Genomic DNA, 15,184 nt, shown 5'->3' with positions numbered 1-15,184 from the left:
GGATTCTGCTTGGCACAGGGTAACCTGTAAATAAACTTGGGTATTATTATCATAATACTATCCCACAACCCCAGAGCTGAGAGACTAACCTTCCTCTGCCTAGTGAAAGACTAGAAGTTTATTCTTCATAGAGCTAGGACTAACAAGTCTCTAGATTCAAGGATGTCAAACATAACTGAAGATAGATGTGAACACAACACTGAGGGAAAGGAGAGTACATTAAAGTCTCCATATGGAATGATGAACACCTCTCCAGCCCTGAACCCCCTTTCCTTCTTGATTCCCAGCGGACTGGCAGCCTTACTACCTCCCAGTAGGAAATTCAGACTCTGCTTGGAAACTGTCCGTCTTAAGAGAAAAGAAATAAAGATAGCAACAATTGTAGCTTTCCCAACAAAATGCTCTAGCTCTTCCCAATTACTTTACAGTGAAGCCCACCAGTCAATTTCCCTCTGACTCCCAGTCTGCATACAGGGCTTCCAGTCAGCATTTCAGAGCCTGATTTTTAATATGACTAGATAGCCAAATTTATACACGTTTGGGGAATGCTTCTAACATGTAGACATAGAACATTTGGTAGAGGAAGATGAGAGAAAATCCAAGAAAGTTTACCACAGAGGATGGATTTGGGAAATAGAAAAAGGTAAATATTACATTGTTCAGACATCTTGATATTAATACAAGTTACCTTTGGTGCTCAAAGTGGTGGCCATTAGCTTCCAGACATTTATTAGCACAGTGAACTGCTGCTTGAACCTTGGTTGTTGAGATTGCTGCACATGCATTTTCAATTTCTTCTCTAAAGGCCAGCAGTGTAGTGGATTTTCTGTTATATATGACATCCTCTAGGGTCCCTCATACAAGGGTAACACCATCTATTGAAAAAATATCATCCTATTTTTCTTTTCCTGAATTGTGTATACATTTCTTTGGTGGACACTGTAGATGTTTGAACCAAGACCCTCCTCACCCTCTCTCCTAACCAAAAAGCCATGAGAACTGTATTCCAGATGGGGGCAACCAAGAACTTAGGGTTCCTACCCTCCTCACCACCCAGTCAGTAGGCTGTCTTCCCAGGAGGACATACCAGGAAAGAAAAAAAAAGACTCAAATTACTAGAATTAGACATTGAAGAGGGAATATTAATACCAATTTTATAGAAATAAAACATTGAAAAGGAATGCTGTGAACAGTTATATGACAGTGAAGGAGATGGTTTAGATGAAATATACAGATTTTTATAAAGAATCTCAGCAGACCTCTAATAAGTAAAGAGATCAAAGTAGTAATCAAGTGAAGAGATTGAAGTAGTAATTAGAAAAACTACCCACAAAGAAAAACTCAGGCCCAGACAGCTTCAGTGCTAAATTCTACAAAATATTTAGAGTTGATAACAATAATTCACAAATTTCTGAAAATTAGAATAGTGTGGAACTCTTCACAACTCATTTTATGAAGCCAGAATTGCTCCAATACCAAATCTAGACAGAGGCATCACAAAAGTGATAAGTAAATATGGGGACAGAAATCCTCAACGAAACACAAAGCCTAGCAACATAGAAAGGTATTTTCATACCATGACCAAGAGAATTTATTTGAAATACAAGGTCAGTTTGTGTAATACACCATATTAATAGAATAAAAAACAAAAACACATGATCATCTCAAAAGAGAAAAAAACATTTAACAAAATCCAGTATTCTTTTACGATAAACACTAATCAAACTTGGATTACAAGGAAAAATCATCAACATAATAAAAGACATCCATTTTTTTAAAAAACCTACAGCTAAATTCACAGTTAATGTTAAAAGATTAGTTGCTTTCTTCCTAAGATTAAGACAAAACAAAGATATTTGCCCTCACCAATTCTCTTCAACATTGTGCCACAGATTCCAGCCATTTTAATTAGTTAGGAAAAACAAATAAAAGGGATCAAAATTGGAAAGAAAAATGTCTCTGTCTACAGATGACATGATTTAGTATGTAAAAAATTATAAAGACTCCACTAAATCATTAGAATAAACAAGATACAGGATTGACTGATTTTGCAGAAATCTATTGCAATGAGCAATCTAAAATTTGAAAAGCAATTTCAGCGTGAGGCTCTGAGTTTGATTCCTGGTACAAAAAAAAGTAGTTTCATTTACAAAAGCATCAAAAAGAATAAAATACTTTGGAATAAATTTAACAAAAGATATATAAAACTTTACCTCTGAAAACAAATCCCTTTTGAAAAGAATTAAAATCTAAATAGAAAAACATCTCATGTTAAAGTTTCAACATAGTCCATATCAGAATCACAGCCAACTTCTTGGTCACAATTAACAGGCTTTTTTTTTTTTAATTTTTTGGTACTGGGGATAGAACTCAGGTCCTTGAACTTTCGGGCCAGTCAGCGGAACCACTAAGCTAAATCCCCAGCCCTAGGCTATTTTTAAAATTGATAGGAAATTACAAAGGATCCAGAATAGCCAAAACAATTTTTAAAAAGAAAAAATGTAGGTCTCAAACTTCTTAGTTTTAAAACCTACTACAAAGCCACAGTAATAAAGTCAGTGTGGCACTGGCATGAAGACAGACATATAAATAAAAAAATACTATTGAGTAGCTGGATATAAGATCAACACTCAAAAAACAATAGTGCTCTTATACACAAATAACAGACTCACTGAGAGAGAAATTAGGGAAACAATTCCTTTTACAATAGCATCCAAAAAAATGAAGTATCTAGGAATCAACCTAACAAAGGAAGCAAAAGACCTCTACACTGAAAACTGCAGCACTCTGAAAAAGGAGATCGAGGAGGATATAAGAAAATGGAAAGACATCCCTTGTTCCTGGGTAGGAAGAACCAATATAATGAAAATGGCCATACTTCCAAAACTGCTATATAGATTTAATGCAATGCTGATTGAAATTCCAACAATATACTTCACAGAACTAGAGAAAACAATCCAAAAATTCATTTGGAACCAGAAGAGACCTAGAATAGCAAAAGCAATTGTAGGCAACAGAGACGTGGCTGAGAGTATCACAATCCCCAACTTGAAACTATACTACAAAGCTACTGTGATAAAAACAGCATGGTACTGGCAAAGAAACAGACCCGAGGATCAGTGGAATAGATTAGAAGATGCAGAAACAATTCCAGACATACTCAGCCACCTGATCTTTGACAAAGGAGCCAACCACCCTCATTGGAGGAAAGATAGCCTGTTTAATAAACGGTGTTGGAAAAACTGGATTTCAACCTGCCAAAGATTAAAACTAGACCTATATCTATCACCATGCACTAAACTAAGATCGAAGTGGATTAAAGATCTAGATATTAAAACAGAAACACTAAACTTGCTGGAAGATAAGTTAGGTAGAACTCTTGAAGACATTGGCATAGGAAAAAGACTTTATGAAAAAAACCTCAGTAGTATGGGAACTAGAACAAAGAATCAACAACTGGGATCTCATTAAAAAGCTTCTGCACTGCAAAAGAAACCACCAACAGAGCTAAGAGACAACCTACAATGTGGGAAAAAATTTTCACCTACTATTCCTCAGACAAAGGACTACTATCTAGAATATATAAAGAACTGAAAAAAATCAGACCCCCCCCAAATTCAAAGACCCAATTCAAAAATGGGCATCTGAAATGAACAGACATTTCTCAGACAAAGAAGTAAAAGCAGCAAATAAACATATGAAAAAATGTTCAACATCACTGGTCGTTCGAGAGATGCAGATGAAAACAACACTGAGATTCCACCTCACCTCAGAAAGAATGGCTGCTGTCAAGAAATGAATTAATAACATGCTGGTAGGGGTGTAGGGAGAAAGGAAGCCTTCTCCATTGTTGGTGGGAGTGCAGACTGGTGCAACCACTGTGGAAATCAGTATGGAGATACCTCAAAGAACTAGGGCTAGAGGTCCCATATATATATGCTTTCTGTATCCTTTTAAATTCTGTAAAATCTGTGGTAATGTCCTCTAAACCTTGATACTGTAATTTAAAAATCATATATAATTGATATTGTGTAATAGGAAGAAAAGGTCTAGAGGAGTAGGGGAAGTGGGAGGGGTAGGGGAAAGGAAAGAAGGGAAAAGAAAAAATAGGAGAAAAGGAAAAATATGGAAACAAAATCTTTGTAAATAGGGAAGAGTGGAGGGAGTGAAGAAGGGCAGGGGAATGGGAAAAAAAATAAGAACCAAGATATGTCATATAAAGGTACAAGATCCAAGTGATGAATGTTACTGTATTGTATACCTAAAGTGTACCAGTAAGCTTAATGGAAAAAAAGTAAAAAAGAAAAATAGATAAATTGAATTTCATCAAAATTTTAAAATTTTACTTATTCAGTGATATTATTAAAATAGAAAAAGAGCCACAAAATAGGAAAAATATTTGATAAAGTACTTACCAGATATTGACAGAATTGATAAAGGGCTTAAGTAATGCAGAACTGATAAAGAATTTATATAACTCAAGTAAGAGATAAATTCAATTAAAATATGGGCAGTATGTCCGAATGAACATTTTGCTAGACAGTGTATGTAAATGGTCAATATGCATATGAAAAGATGCTAGACATCTTTTAGTTATCAAGGGAAATACAAGTCAAAATGAGATTCTACTTTACACCCACTAGAATCAAGATCATGAGTATCCAATCTTTTGACTTACCTGGGCCTCATTACTGTAGAAGAATTGCCTTGGGCCACATATAGAAGTATAGTTGATGTGTATAAGTAAATACTAGGTTAATGTTCTGCTATCGATAATTGCTGTTTTACTTACCAAATCACACAAGCACATGTAACATCTGTAACGTGTGGGTTTCGATTCTACTGACTGTGAGATTGGCAAAGGAGGTGGAGATAGCGCTGCTATGCATGTGTCCATATGTACACCGTCACATGTGAACACTACTCAATTGAGTCATGAACAGTATCACTAAAAATCACATAAGATTAAAAGTTTAAGATCCATAGGCTGCATTACTAGCTATCTAGGGCCTCATGTAGTCTGTGGGCTGCAGATTAGATATGCCTGATGTCGTTAATAACAAGTGTTGATGATGAAGTGGAGAATTTGGAATCCTAGTATACTGCTGATAGGAATATAAAATGATGCAGCTACTTTTTAAATTTTTATTATTTTTTGGTACATGTTTGCCATACATAATGATCACATTTGTACTTGTATTTGTATGTGTACATAATATATCTTAATTCTTTTTTTCCATTCCCTTCCCCTCCCTTGAACCATTCTTTCCCCTCCTCATTTACCAAAAGCATTGTGTCCATTTTTTTCCTTCCATTCTCTTTTTTTAATCCCTTTTCCCTTTCCAGTTCCTCTCCCCTCCCTTGTCTCTTCCCATTTGAACAAGTTCTTCCTACTTCCCAGTATCTATCCTCCATTTTGCTCCTTATTTTCCCTTTGAGTTTCTCACACAAGAGAAACAATGTGATATTTAAACTTGTGTGTCTGACTTATTACACTTAAAATTATGGTCTCAAGGTGCATTCATTTACCTAAAAATGTCTCAAGTTTATTCTCTATGCAGCCACTTTTGAAAACAGCCTGTCAGTTCCTCAAACTGTTACACATAGATTTACCATATGACTCCAGTAATTCAAATCCTAGGTATATATCCAAGGGAAATAAACACATACATCACACAAAAATATGTGCGTGAACTATCCCAACAGCATTATTGCATTATTCATAGTAGCCAAAAACTGGAAACAAACCAGAGATCAGCTGGTGAATGGATTTTTTTTTTTGGTACTGGGGATCAAATTCAGACCCTTGTGCTTGCAAGGCAGGCAGTGGAACCACTGAGCTAAATCCCCGGCCCATGGTGAATGGATTTTTTAAATGTGGAATATCTGTCAATAGAGTGTTATTTGGCCTTCAGAATGAGATGCTGACACGTGCTACACTGTGGATGAACCTTGAAAACACGCTAATTGAAAGACACTAGTCCAGGGCCGGGGATTTAGCTCAGTGGCACCACGCCTGCCTCCTAAGTGCAAGGTCCTGACTTTGATTCCCAGTAACACCAAAAAAAAAAGGATGCTAGTCCAAATTGGATATATATCTTATAATTCAATTACATGAAATATCCAAAACATGCAAATCTATAAAGACAGGGTATACATTAATTGTTTCTTAGGGCTGGAAGGGTAGTAATAGCTAAATATTGTGGCGTTTTCTTTTGAGATGATAAAAATTTTCTAAAATTGATTGTGCTGACAACTTTTCATATTTGTGAATATACTAACAAGGTCACATTCTATGGGTAAATTATATGGTATGTGAATTTTATCTTTTTTCACTTTTTTTTCTTTATTAGTATATGTTTGTAGTACATAATGATTACATTCTTTGTGGGGAGTTGATACATGTGCATAACACGTTTCAAATCTTTTTTCATCCCCTTACCCTCCACTCACTCCCCTCTCCCTTCATCTCATGATCTTCCCACTTGCAGAAGATCCATTTCCCTTTTTCCTATTACCTATCTTTTATTTTAGGCTTTATTTATATTTTGGGTTCCTCATATAGGAGAAACCATGTGATACTTAAGCTTGTGAGTCTGATATATTTCACTTAAAGTCACGGTCTCAAGGTGCATCCATCCATTTTCATGTAAATGATTAAAGTTTATCCTTCTTTATGGCAGAATAGTACTCTGTTGTGTGTGAACACCATGTTTTCTTTATCCATTAATTTGTTGATGAACATATAGGCCACTTCCAAGATTTAGCTATTATGAATTGTGCTGTTATAAACATGGGTGTTGATTTTTATTTTTAATAAAGGTCTCTCTTGAGGGAGACCTGGAACCCCGGAAAGCACTGACTTTTAAAGAAAGAAAAAGAGACAGCCCGGGGGACAAACAGCAGTTTAATTCCTCTGGCACTATTCGACCATCACAAAGGAAAGAAGCAAGGCTTTTATACATGTAGGAAAGCAGCTTAGTTATTCTGGCTATTGTCTTTCTGATTTTAACCTCTGATGATAACCAGTGACTTTAAGTGACTCATAAAAGCTACAGGCGAATTCACAAGTCCCCTGTTTCCGGTTCACCAATCCCGTACATCAAAGAGCACACCTCAGCCCTCTTCTTATCAGATATTATCAAGAGAGCAGGACGATTTCAGCCAAAATCAAGCCCACCGGCCCACCATAAACATCACAGATGTGCATAGTGAGTCATATCTCTCTTACCACCCGTAGAGTCATTGGGTCACGGTCCTCTGATCCTGGAAGACGGTAAATAAGAAAACTAGGAAAACCTGTTTTTCTCCCATGAGACTTTTACAAGGTCTCTTAAAGTTTTTTGGCATTCTTTTAACAAACAGACTTGTGGAATTTCCCAGAAACGACTTAATTCTCTTAGTTAACAAACTTCTTGTGATCTATTCTTACAACTAGATAGCTGAATTCTACCATTTCCCACACATGGGTATCCATGTATCACTGTAATATGATGCCTTAACTCTTTCAGGAGGATACTTAGATGGCAAGTAGCTGGGTTAATTGAATTTGTAGTTTTAGTTCTTGGAGTAATCTCCAAACTGTTTCCACAATGGTTGTACTGTTTTACATTCCTACCAACAGTATAAAAGGATTCCTTTGTCCCCTCAGCTTCATCAACATTTATTACTTGATTTCTTGATGATAGCCATTCTTTCTGGATAAGATGAACTCTCACTGTTGCCTAATTTGCATTTTCATACATTTATTGACCAGTTGTACTTCTAAGAAGTCAGTTGCCCATTTCTTGATTGAGTCTTTTGAATTCTTTATATATTGTAGATATTAGTCTTCTGTCCAAAGAATAGCTGGCAAAAATTTTTTCCCATTCTGTAGGTTGCCTCTTCACTCTTTTGGTTGTTACCTTTGCTGGGCAGAAGCTTTTTAATTTGATATGATTGTATTTGTTGATTCTTGATTTATTTCTTGTCCAGTAAGTATTCTGTTCAGAAAATCCTTGTCTACACCTATAACTTCAAGAGTTTTACCCATCTTCAGCAGTTTGTTTCTATTTTAACATTTAGATCTTTGATCCATTTTGATTTTAGTTTAGTACATGATGAGATAGATATATGGGCCTAGATTCAATGTGTTTGTGAATATCCAGTTTTCCCAATACCCTTTATTAAATGTGCGTGCGTGTGTGTGTGTGTGTGTGTGTGTGTGTGTGTGTATTTTTGGCCCCTTTCTCAAAGATCAAAGTAGCTGAATTGCTGGAGTTGTTTCTGCATTCTGTATTCTGTTCCATTGTCCACATGCCTGTTTTTGTGCTAGTACATGCTGTTTTTGTCACTGTAGGTTTGTACTGTAACTTCAAATCTGGAATTGTGATGCCTCCTGCTTTGCTCTTGTTATCCAGGATTGTTTTTGTTATTTTGGATTTCTTCTGGTTCCATATGAATTTTAGGATTATTTTCTTTAGTTCTGTGATGAATCCTCTTGATATTTTGATTGAGATTGGATTAAATCTGTCAGTTTTAGACATTTGGCCGTTTTTTGTTGTTGTTACCAGGGATCAAACTCAGGACCTTGCACTTGCGAGGCAGGCGCACTACCACTGAGCTTAATCCCTGGCCCACATTTGTCCATTTTGACTGTATTGATTATCCTTCTCCAGGAACAAGGAATAACTTTGCATTTTCTGATGTCTTCTTCGATCTCCTTTTTAAGAGTACTATAGTTTTTGTTATAGAGGTCTTTCACTTCCTTGGTTAGGTTAATCCCTAAGTATTTAATTTGTCTTGATGCTGTTGTAGATGCTATTGTTTTCCTAATTTCTTTCTCATTGAGTTCATTATCGGTCTACAAGAACACTCTTGATTTTTGTGTGTTGATTTGTATCCTGCTACTCTAGTAAATTTGGTTATTCTAGGAATTTTTTGGTGGAATTTTTGGGTTCTTCTATGTAGATCATGTCATCTGCAAATGCTAATTTCACCTCTTTGTTTCCTATACATATCCCTTTTATTTCTTTCTCTTTCCTGATTGCTCTGGCTAATGTTTTGAGGACTATATTGAACCAGAGTGGTGATAATGGACATCCTTTTCCTGTTCTTGTCTCAAAGTGTGAGCTCCTTCAAGGCAAAGTATATGTATATTTTGGTTTTGTTTCTCTTATATTAACTGCACTTAATGAATATCTGTTGATGCCCTTAATAAATTCTTAATGAAAATCTGTTATTAATAATAAAAACAACAATATTTATTGAATACTATGTGTCTGGCACTGAGCTGTGCATTTCATTACTATTTCCTGCTACTTTTCTTCCATTACAAACTAGCAGCTATACTTTAATTTCTCAAGAAAATAGTATCACTTTCAGAAAAACATGTAATTTATACAAGAGCCTCAAAAGGTACAAAGGGAAAACTGTACTCTAAAATATTACCATAATGGCATGAAACTTTAAAGAGAAAGGGAAATTATTCTTTAAAATTCTGAGTTTATTGTTTTATTTTTATGCTTATTTCCCTGTTAGCTCACAAATCCATTGTAAATAAAATGTTTTATTCATTTTGTAAGACCGAGGGCCTTACCAAACGCTCCGAGGAGCTGACTATAGTGAAGCACACCCAGGAATCCCAGTGGTGCCTTCAGAATGTAAGACTGAGAGCCTTACCAAATGCTCCGAGGAGCTGACTAGTGAAGCACACCCAGGAATCCCAGCGGTGCCTTCAGAATGTAAGACCAAGAGCCTTACCAAACGCTCCAAGGAGCTGACTACAGCGAAGACCACCCGGGAAGGAACACACCAGCCAAGTTGGGAAACAGACCTTTATTAGTCTGGCCAGACGGCACTCCCAAAGCAAAATAGCTTAGAGAGGCAACTGGCTCAGAATCCGAGGCTGTTTTTATAGGGGGTTGAGGGGGAAGTTAACATATCAAAGAAAAGGGGACAAAGGTTAGTGGTCGACTGTCACATATTGATGGTTAGCAGACATCTGCAGCTTGTTCTAACAATTGTGGTGCCTGGAATATCAGTTCCGGATAAACAAAGAGTTGAGTAGTTTACTCTGGGACCCTAGGTTGGTTACAGATCCCTATCTAGCATCTCTAGACTAACAAACATCTCCATCCATTAACTCACATTTTAATCACAATGGGGCTGGAGGATCTAGCGTCCTTAGACTAACAAGCATCTCCATCTGTTAACTCACATTTTAATCACAATGCGGCTGGAGAAAAAGGGGCAAAGGTTATGCAGTCCCACAATTTTTATGTCCTACATAAAACCAATCATGCCATAATTAATCCTAAATACACATGTTTGCTTAATGGAAAGAAGCATATTTATGAATTAGCCATTTTTTCAACAAAAACAACATACAACATTTAACTATTTGAATTATATTGCCTTTTTTTGTCCCTACTAAAGTATAAACACTGCAAGAATACAGTTTGTGTTATCTTAGCCATCTGTGTATCATTCAGGACCTAGCACATAATAGGTGACTAATAAATATTGTTTTTTTTTTTTGGTATCGGGGATCGAACTCGGGTCCTCGCGCTTGCTCATAAGTATTGTTGAGTAGATGAAAGAGGTCACAATCAGTGTCAGTAGTGGGTTTTAAGTACTAGCTGTTTTCATCTCACAGGAGGTAGATTATAACTTCCAAATACTTATAGTCTTCTGTTTAATGTGAGGCTTTTGTTTACCATATCTTCTTCCAGATTAGGACTTTAGAAAATTTTACTGAAGAAAAAATATTTCTCCTGAAATATCTGTTAAAGTCCTTCTGTTTTACTTATCTCTACAGTGCTGAATTATCCAAAGATCATTGCTGGAATGGCTTAGGATCCCCTCCAGATTCCCCATCTCCTGGGAGTGATGTGTATTGCAGCAGTGAGCCAAATGACCCTCAGTATGACCAGAGTCTCCTGGAGAACTTATTTTATACAGCACATGTAAGTCATTGAATCTGAAGCTTTAGGAACGCAAGTATGTATAATATCAGCTATGGGCATGACAAACTTGCCAGACAGAAAGCTATTCATTTTACATGCCTTACCTTATTTGATCATAATGACAACCTGAAGAAGAATTATCTTCATTTTATAGATGAGACAGACTTAGTAAGATTGAATGTTTTGTGCAAGGATACGTAGCAAATGTTAGAGCCAAAATTCAAATTCAAATCCTAAGGAAGAGCTAATATAGGTATATCCTCAGATCCTCCCTTGACTGGTACTTATTCAGAACACTGCAGAAACACTTCTACTTACAGATTGTCATACCTCTGTTGGCCCTTAAAATGGCATCACCACACTGAGAACCAAGTTTTCAACACACGAGCCTTTGACAGACACACTCAAACCAGAGCACTCCTAATTTTCCTTTTTTTCCAGGTCAGAAAATGATAAATGAAATACAACATAGTTTATTCCAGCCTAGTGGTAAGACAATGAGGGCTACAAGGGTTCAGAGGAAACAGGGAAAACTTCTATACGAAATTGTCAGAAAAGAACATAGAGGGCCAGGGATGTAGTTCAGTGACACCGTGCATGCCTGGCAAGCGAAAGGTCCTGAGTTCAATCCCCGGTACCAAAAAAAAAAAAAAAAAAGAACATAGGCATAAACCATTTTAACTGAGACTTGAAAGATAATGTTTTGAATGACAGAGACATGAAAGTAGAAAGAATGATGTGTACAGTATAGAAAAAGCATATTTGTACATTGGAAGGGATAGTCTAGCTAGATGAGAATTTGTGTGGAAGGACTAGGGAATGTAGCTCAGTGGTAGTATACTTGCCTATCATGTGTAAGGCCCTGGGTTTATTTCCCAGCACTGGAGAGAGAGAGAGATTGATTTAAGAATCAAAATCTAGCAGCCATGTAGAAAGCAAAATGAGAGGACAATTGCCAGAAGCAGAGCTGTTGGGTTATAGAAGTATAAGAGAGAGCCAGTGAATGGCAGCAATGGAAATGAGAAGGAAGAAGTAGATTGGAAAGACTTTGGATTGCTAGTATTTGTGACTTCCTACCTTAACAGTCATCATGGAGACTATAGGATAACGTAGAAAAAGTTTCTTCGTTATCCATTTTCTCTGTTCCAGAGAACTGTACCAATGTTTTTAATTCATTATTTCAATTAATTCTTTACTATCCCCATGAGATACTTATTATCTCTATTATCTCTCTTTACACATCATGATACATAAGCTTATAGTTACTAACAAGCAGAACTGGAATTCTTACCCTACTGTATCTGGCATAAAGCCTGAATTCTTTCTTCTGGTCCACACTGTCTCATAAGCCTTAACCACAGCATTAGAACCTAACTCTGACTTACTTTCCTAACCTCATCTCCCAATTTTATCCTTTACTTACTGGAAACTTCACCCATGCTAGAGTCTCATCCACTCCTCAAACATTCTAGATTTTTTGTTACCTTTTTAAGAGAATGGTGTGTGTACAAGGAGAACTTGCTTACTTTTAGAGAAATATTTCCTTACTGCTATCCCCAAAACAGTTATCTTTTAGTGTCTGTTTTTCTTCCCCCCTCATAGAAATCTGATAACAGCATCAGTGATTTTCTCAGTGAAGATGAAGATGTTGTCCCTGCTAAAAAAATGAACCAATCAAAAGCTCTTGGAAGATCTTCTAAGGTTCTGGAGCCAAACAATCATAAGCTGATGAAGAGGGCAGCAAGCAGAAAAAACAAGTGAGCCTCTCTATGAATGCTTGATTACTAGCAAAAGCAAAGGAAGCTGATTTTCATAAAATTTCCTCAAGTGAAATTTCATACCTATGTTTTCCCAACACTATCAGAGTGGTTAAATTATAATAACTCAGCTGGTTTGGTGGCCCACACCTGCAATCCCAGCACTTGGCATGAGGATCTCAGTGAGTTCAAGGCCAGCCTGAACTACATAGCAAATTCAAAAAAACAAAACAAAAAAAATTATAATAATGCAGTAAGCATTGAAATCCTTAAAATGGAATAACATGAAAAGCTGCATAAAGTTAAAATGGTTAATATTAGATTATATATCCACTATGATCATACCTATTTAGAAAATATGCATAAAGAAAAATGAAAAGAGGGCCGGGGATTTAGCTCAGTGGTTCTGGCGCCTGCCTCGAAAGCACAAAGTCCCAAGTTCAATCCCTGGTACCAAAAAAAAAAGAAAAATGAAAAGGAATACATAAAAGTGACAGTAATAGTTGTATTAGGTTAATGGGTATGGGAATAAATTTTTTGTCCTTTCTAGAAAAGCTTAATGTCATAACATCAGGTTTCTACACTTATGTGAAAATAATAAGCTTTTATTTTTTGAGATTTCCTTTATTGTAAATTAGATCAGAATTCTGATAATTAAAGCCATTTCCACTTAACTTATGAATTGAGATACTTGCTGCCCTACCTCTTTCTTTCTCTCACCTGTGCAAACTGGATTGCTTCATGTTAAGCTTCTAATTGCCTGCCTGCCTGTCTATGTGAACTCCTTACAGAAATCTGGCTGAACAGCAGCTGCTTTCAGAAGCTCCAGAAGATGCCCAAATAATGACACTCAGTGTGGATAGGCTGGCCCTTCTGGGTAGGACACATTCAGTCAGAATCATCATTGAAACAATGGGAGTTCCTATAGATAGTCCCGAGATGACCCCAGGCAAAAAAATCTCTGCTGGGAAACCACCTAAGCTGACAACAGTAAAAAAGCGGTATGTCTCTAAAATGAAAAAGCTAAATTTGACCTTTTGGGAAAGTATATCTTATGATAATAATAACTGTATAACACTTTATAATTTGTAATTCATTTTCATATGCATATCATTCAGTCAGTACAAGTGTATATGTGTGTGTGTGTGTATATGTATATATATATATATATATATATATATATATATTTTTTTTTTTTTTTTGGCCAGGAATCAAACTCAGGTCCTTGTGCTTGCAGGCCAGGCAGCGGATCCACTGAGCTAAATCCCCGACAATGCAAATATATTGAATCCCCCCTGATCTGAAGAGCATGGGAATATGGGAAAATTAAGATGGGAACTATGCTTACAGATTTTACAGTTAGCAAGAGAGAAAAATATTTAAATAGCTGTCTATAACATAGGGCTTTAGGGGACAAAGTAGATGTTTTATATTAAAAGTTCTGTGGGAGCACAGAAACAAGCCTTTCATTCCTTCTGAGCAGACTGATAAAAACTTTGAAGGAGGTATGGCCTCGTAGGACCAGAGAGCCTGAGAATGGGACTGCCAAAGAGATGTAGGATTTATAGGCAGAAAGTAGTTTTATTATTTGATTTATTTTTTAATCCTTTTTTTTTAGCACTTTCTTTGTCGAATATCACTTTCCTGTGGGATTTTCCAAAACTGGATTGGGAAAGACAGCTTTAATCACTGAAGTTGTTCGACTTGCCTCCAGTAAAATTACAGATGGAAGTAAGAGAGACTGGTTTCTATTCCTTAGATATTTTGACTCTGTAAGAAATGTTAAACCCTAATTATGCATCTGACTTTGATAGTACCATAGACTCAGAGCTAGAAAGAATTTTGAAGTAAATTTACTCTTACGCCTTATAAGTGAAGGAGCTGGCCCAGCAGTACTATGACTATACTGACGTAAGGACTAGATGTTTAGATCATCTTCAATTATTGCCATTTTTCTTCTTTTCTTTTTTAAAAAGATATAATTTTTATCAAGATATAATTAATATACTATACAATTTACTCATTTGACTTGTCTTTTAAAAAATGGTATTACCTTAAACTCAGTGAAGTATATGAATGTCTCCTTACACATCCTGTGCTCAGATGCTGCTCTTGTTTCTCATAGCAAAGCTAAGAAATATAGGTCTATTTATCTTCTGCTACTATATCCAGGGTTTTTGCTTTATCTCTGCTCCATTAATCCTACAACCTAATACTTTCTATGAAGTCACACTGACTAGATTCCCTGAAAAAAGATCTTAGATTTGAAAGGGAGAGGGTGGTATGAAGGCATTGATTAATAAAGGTTTTGCTTGGATGGTATGATGCATGCTTGTATCTACATATCTTGTTCTTACAGTGGTGAAATTCCAGCAACGATCTGTGTTTCCAGTACAGTTCGGTGGCTCAATGATACAGCACTGGTGGAATTCTAACCTTACTTTCCAAATTTATGGAAAAAAAACTCCTCAGAAAAAGGTA

At 36.3% G+C, this 15,184-nt stretch overlaps 1 protein-coding gene across 8 annotated transcripts in view; it reads left to right on the top strand.

Annotated features, from left to right (window-relative positions):
* Positions 1 to 15,184, top strand: part of C2cd3 (C2 domain containing 3 centriole elongation regulator) — a 136,344-nt gene that overhangs the window by 35,277 nt on the left and 85,883 nt on the right. For all 8 annotated transcript variants that reach the window (XM_087211321.1, XM_087211326.1, XM_087211322.1 and 5 more), the window contains 5 exons: positions 10,799 to 10,946; positions 12,549 to 12,703; positions 13,495 to 13,704; positions 14,322 to 14,434; positions 15,063 to 15,181. In XM_087211321.1, coding sequence (XP_087067447.1) covers positions 10,799 to 10,946; positions 12,549 to 12,703; positions 13,495 to 13,704; positions 14,322 to 14,434; positions 15,063 to 15,181 — 745 coding nt within the window. The remainder of the gene's footprint in view (positions 1 to 10,798; positions 10,947 to 12,548; positions 12,704 to 13,494; positions 13,705 to 14,321; positions 14,435 to 15,062; positions 15,182 to 15,184) is intronic.

The sequence above is a fragment of the Heterocephalus glaber genome, unplaced genomic scaffold (assembly GCF_053883595.1).
Source record: "Heterocephalus glaber isolate CG9 unplaced genomic scaffold, H.glaber_assembly_v1.0 deba00001428, whole genome shotgun sequence".
In the NCBI taxonomy this organism is placed as follows: Eukaryota; Metazoa; Chordata; class Mammalia; order Rodentia; family Bathyergidae; genus Heterocephalus; species Heterocephalus glaber.
Note: the sequence above shows the minus strand (reverse complement) of the source record. Positions and strands in the feature narration are given on the sequence as shown.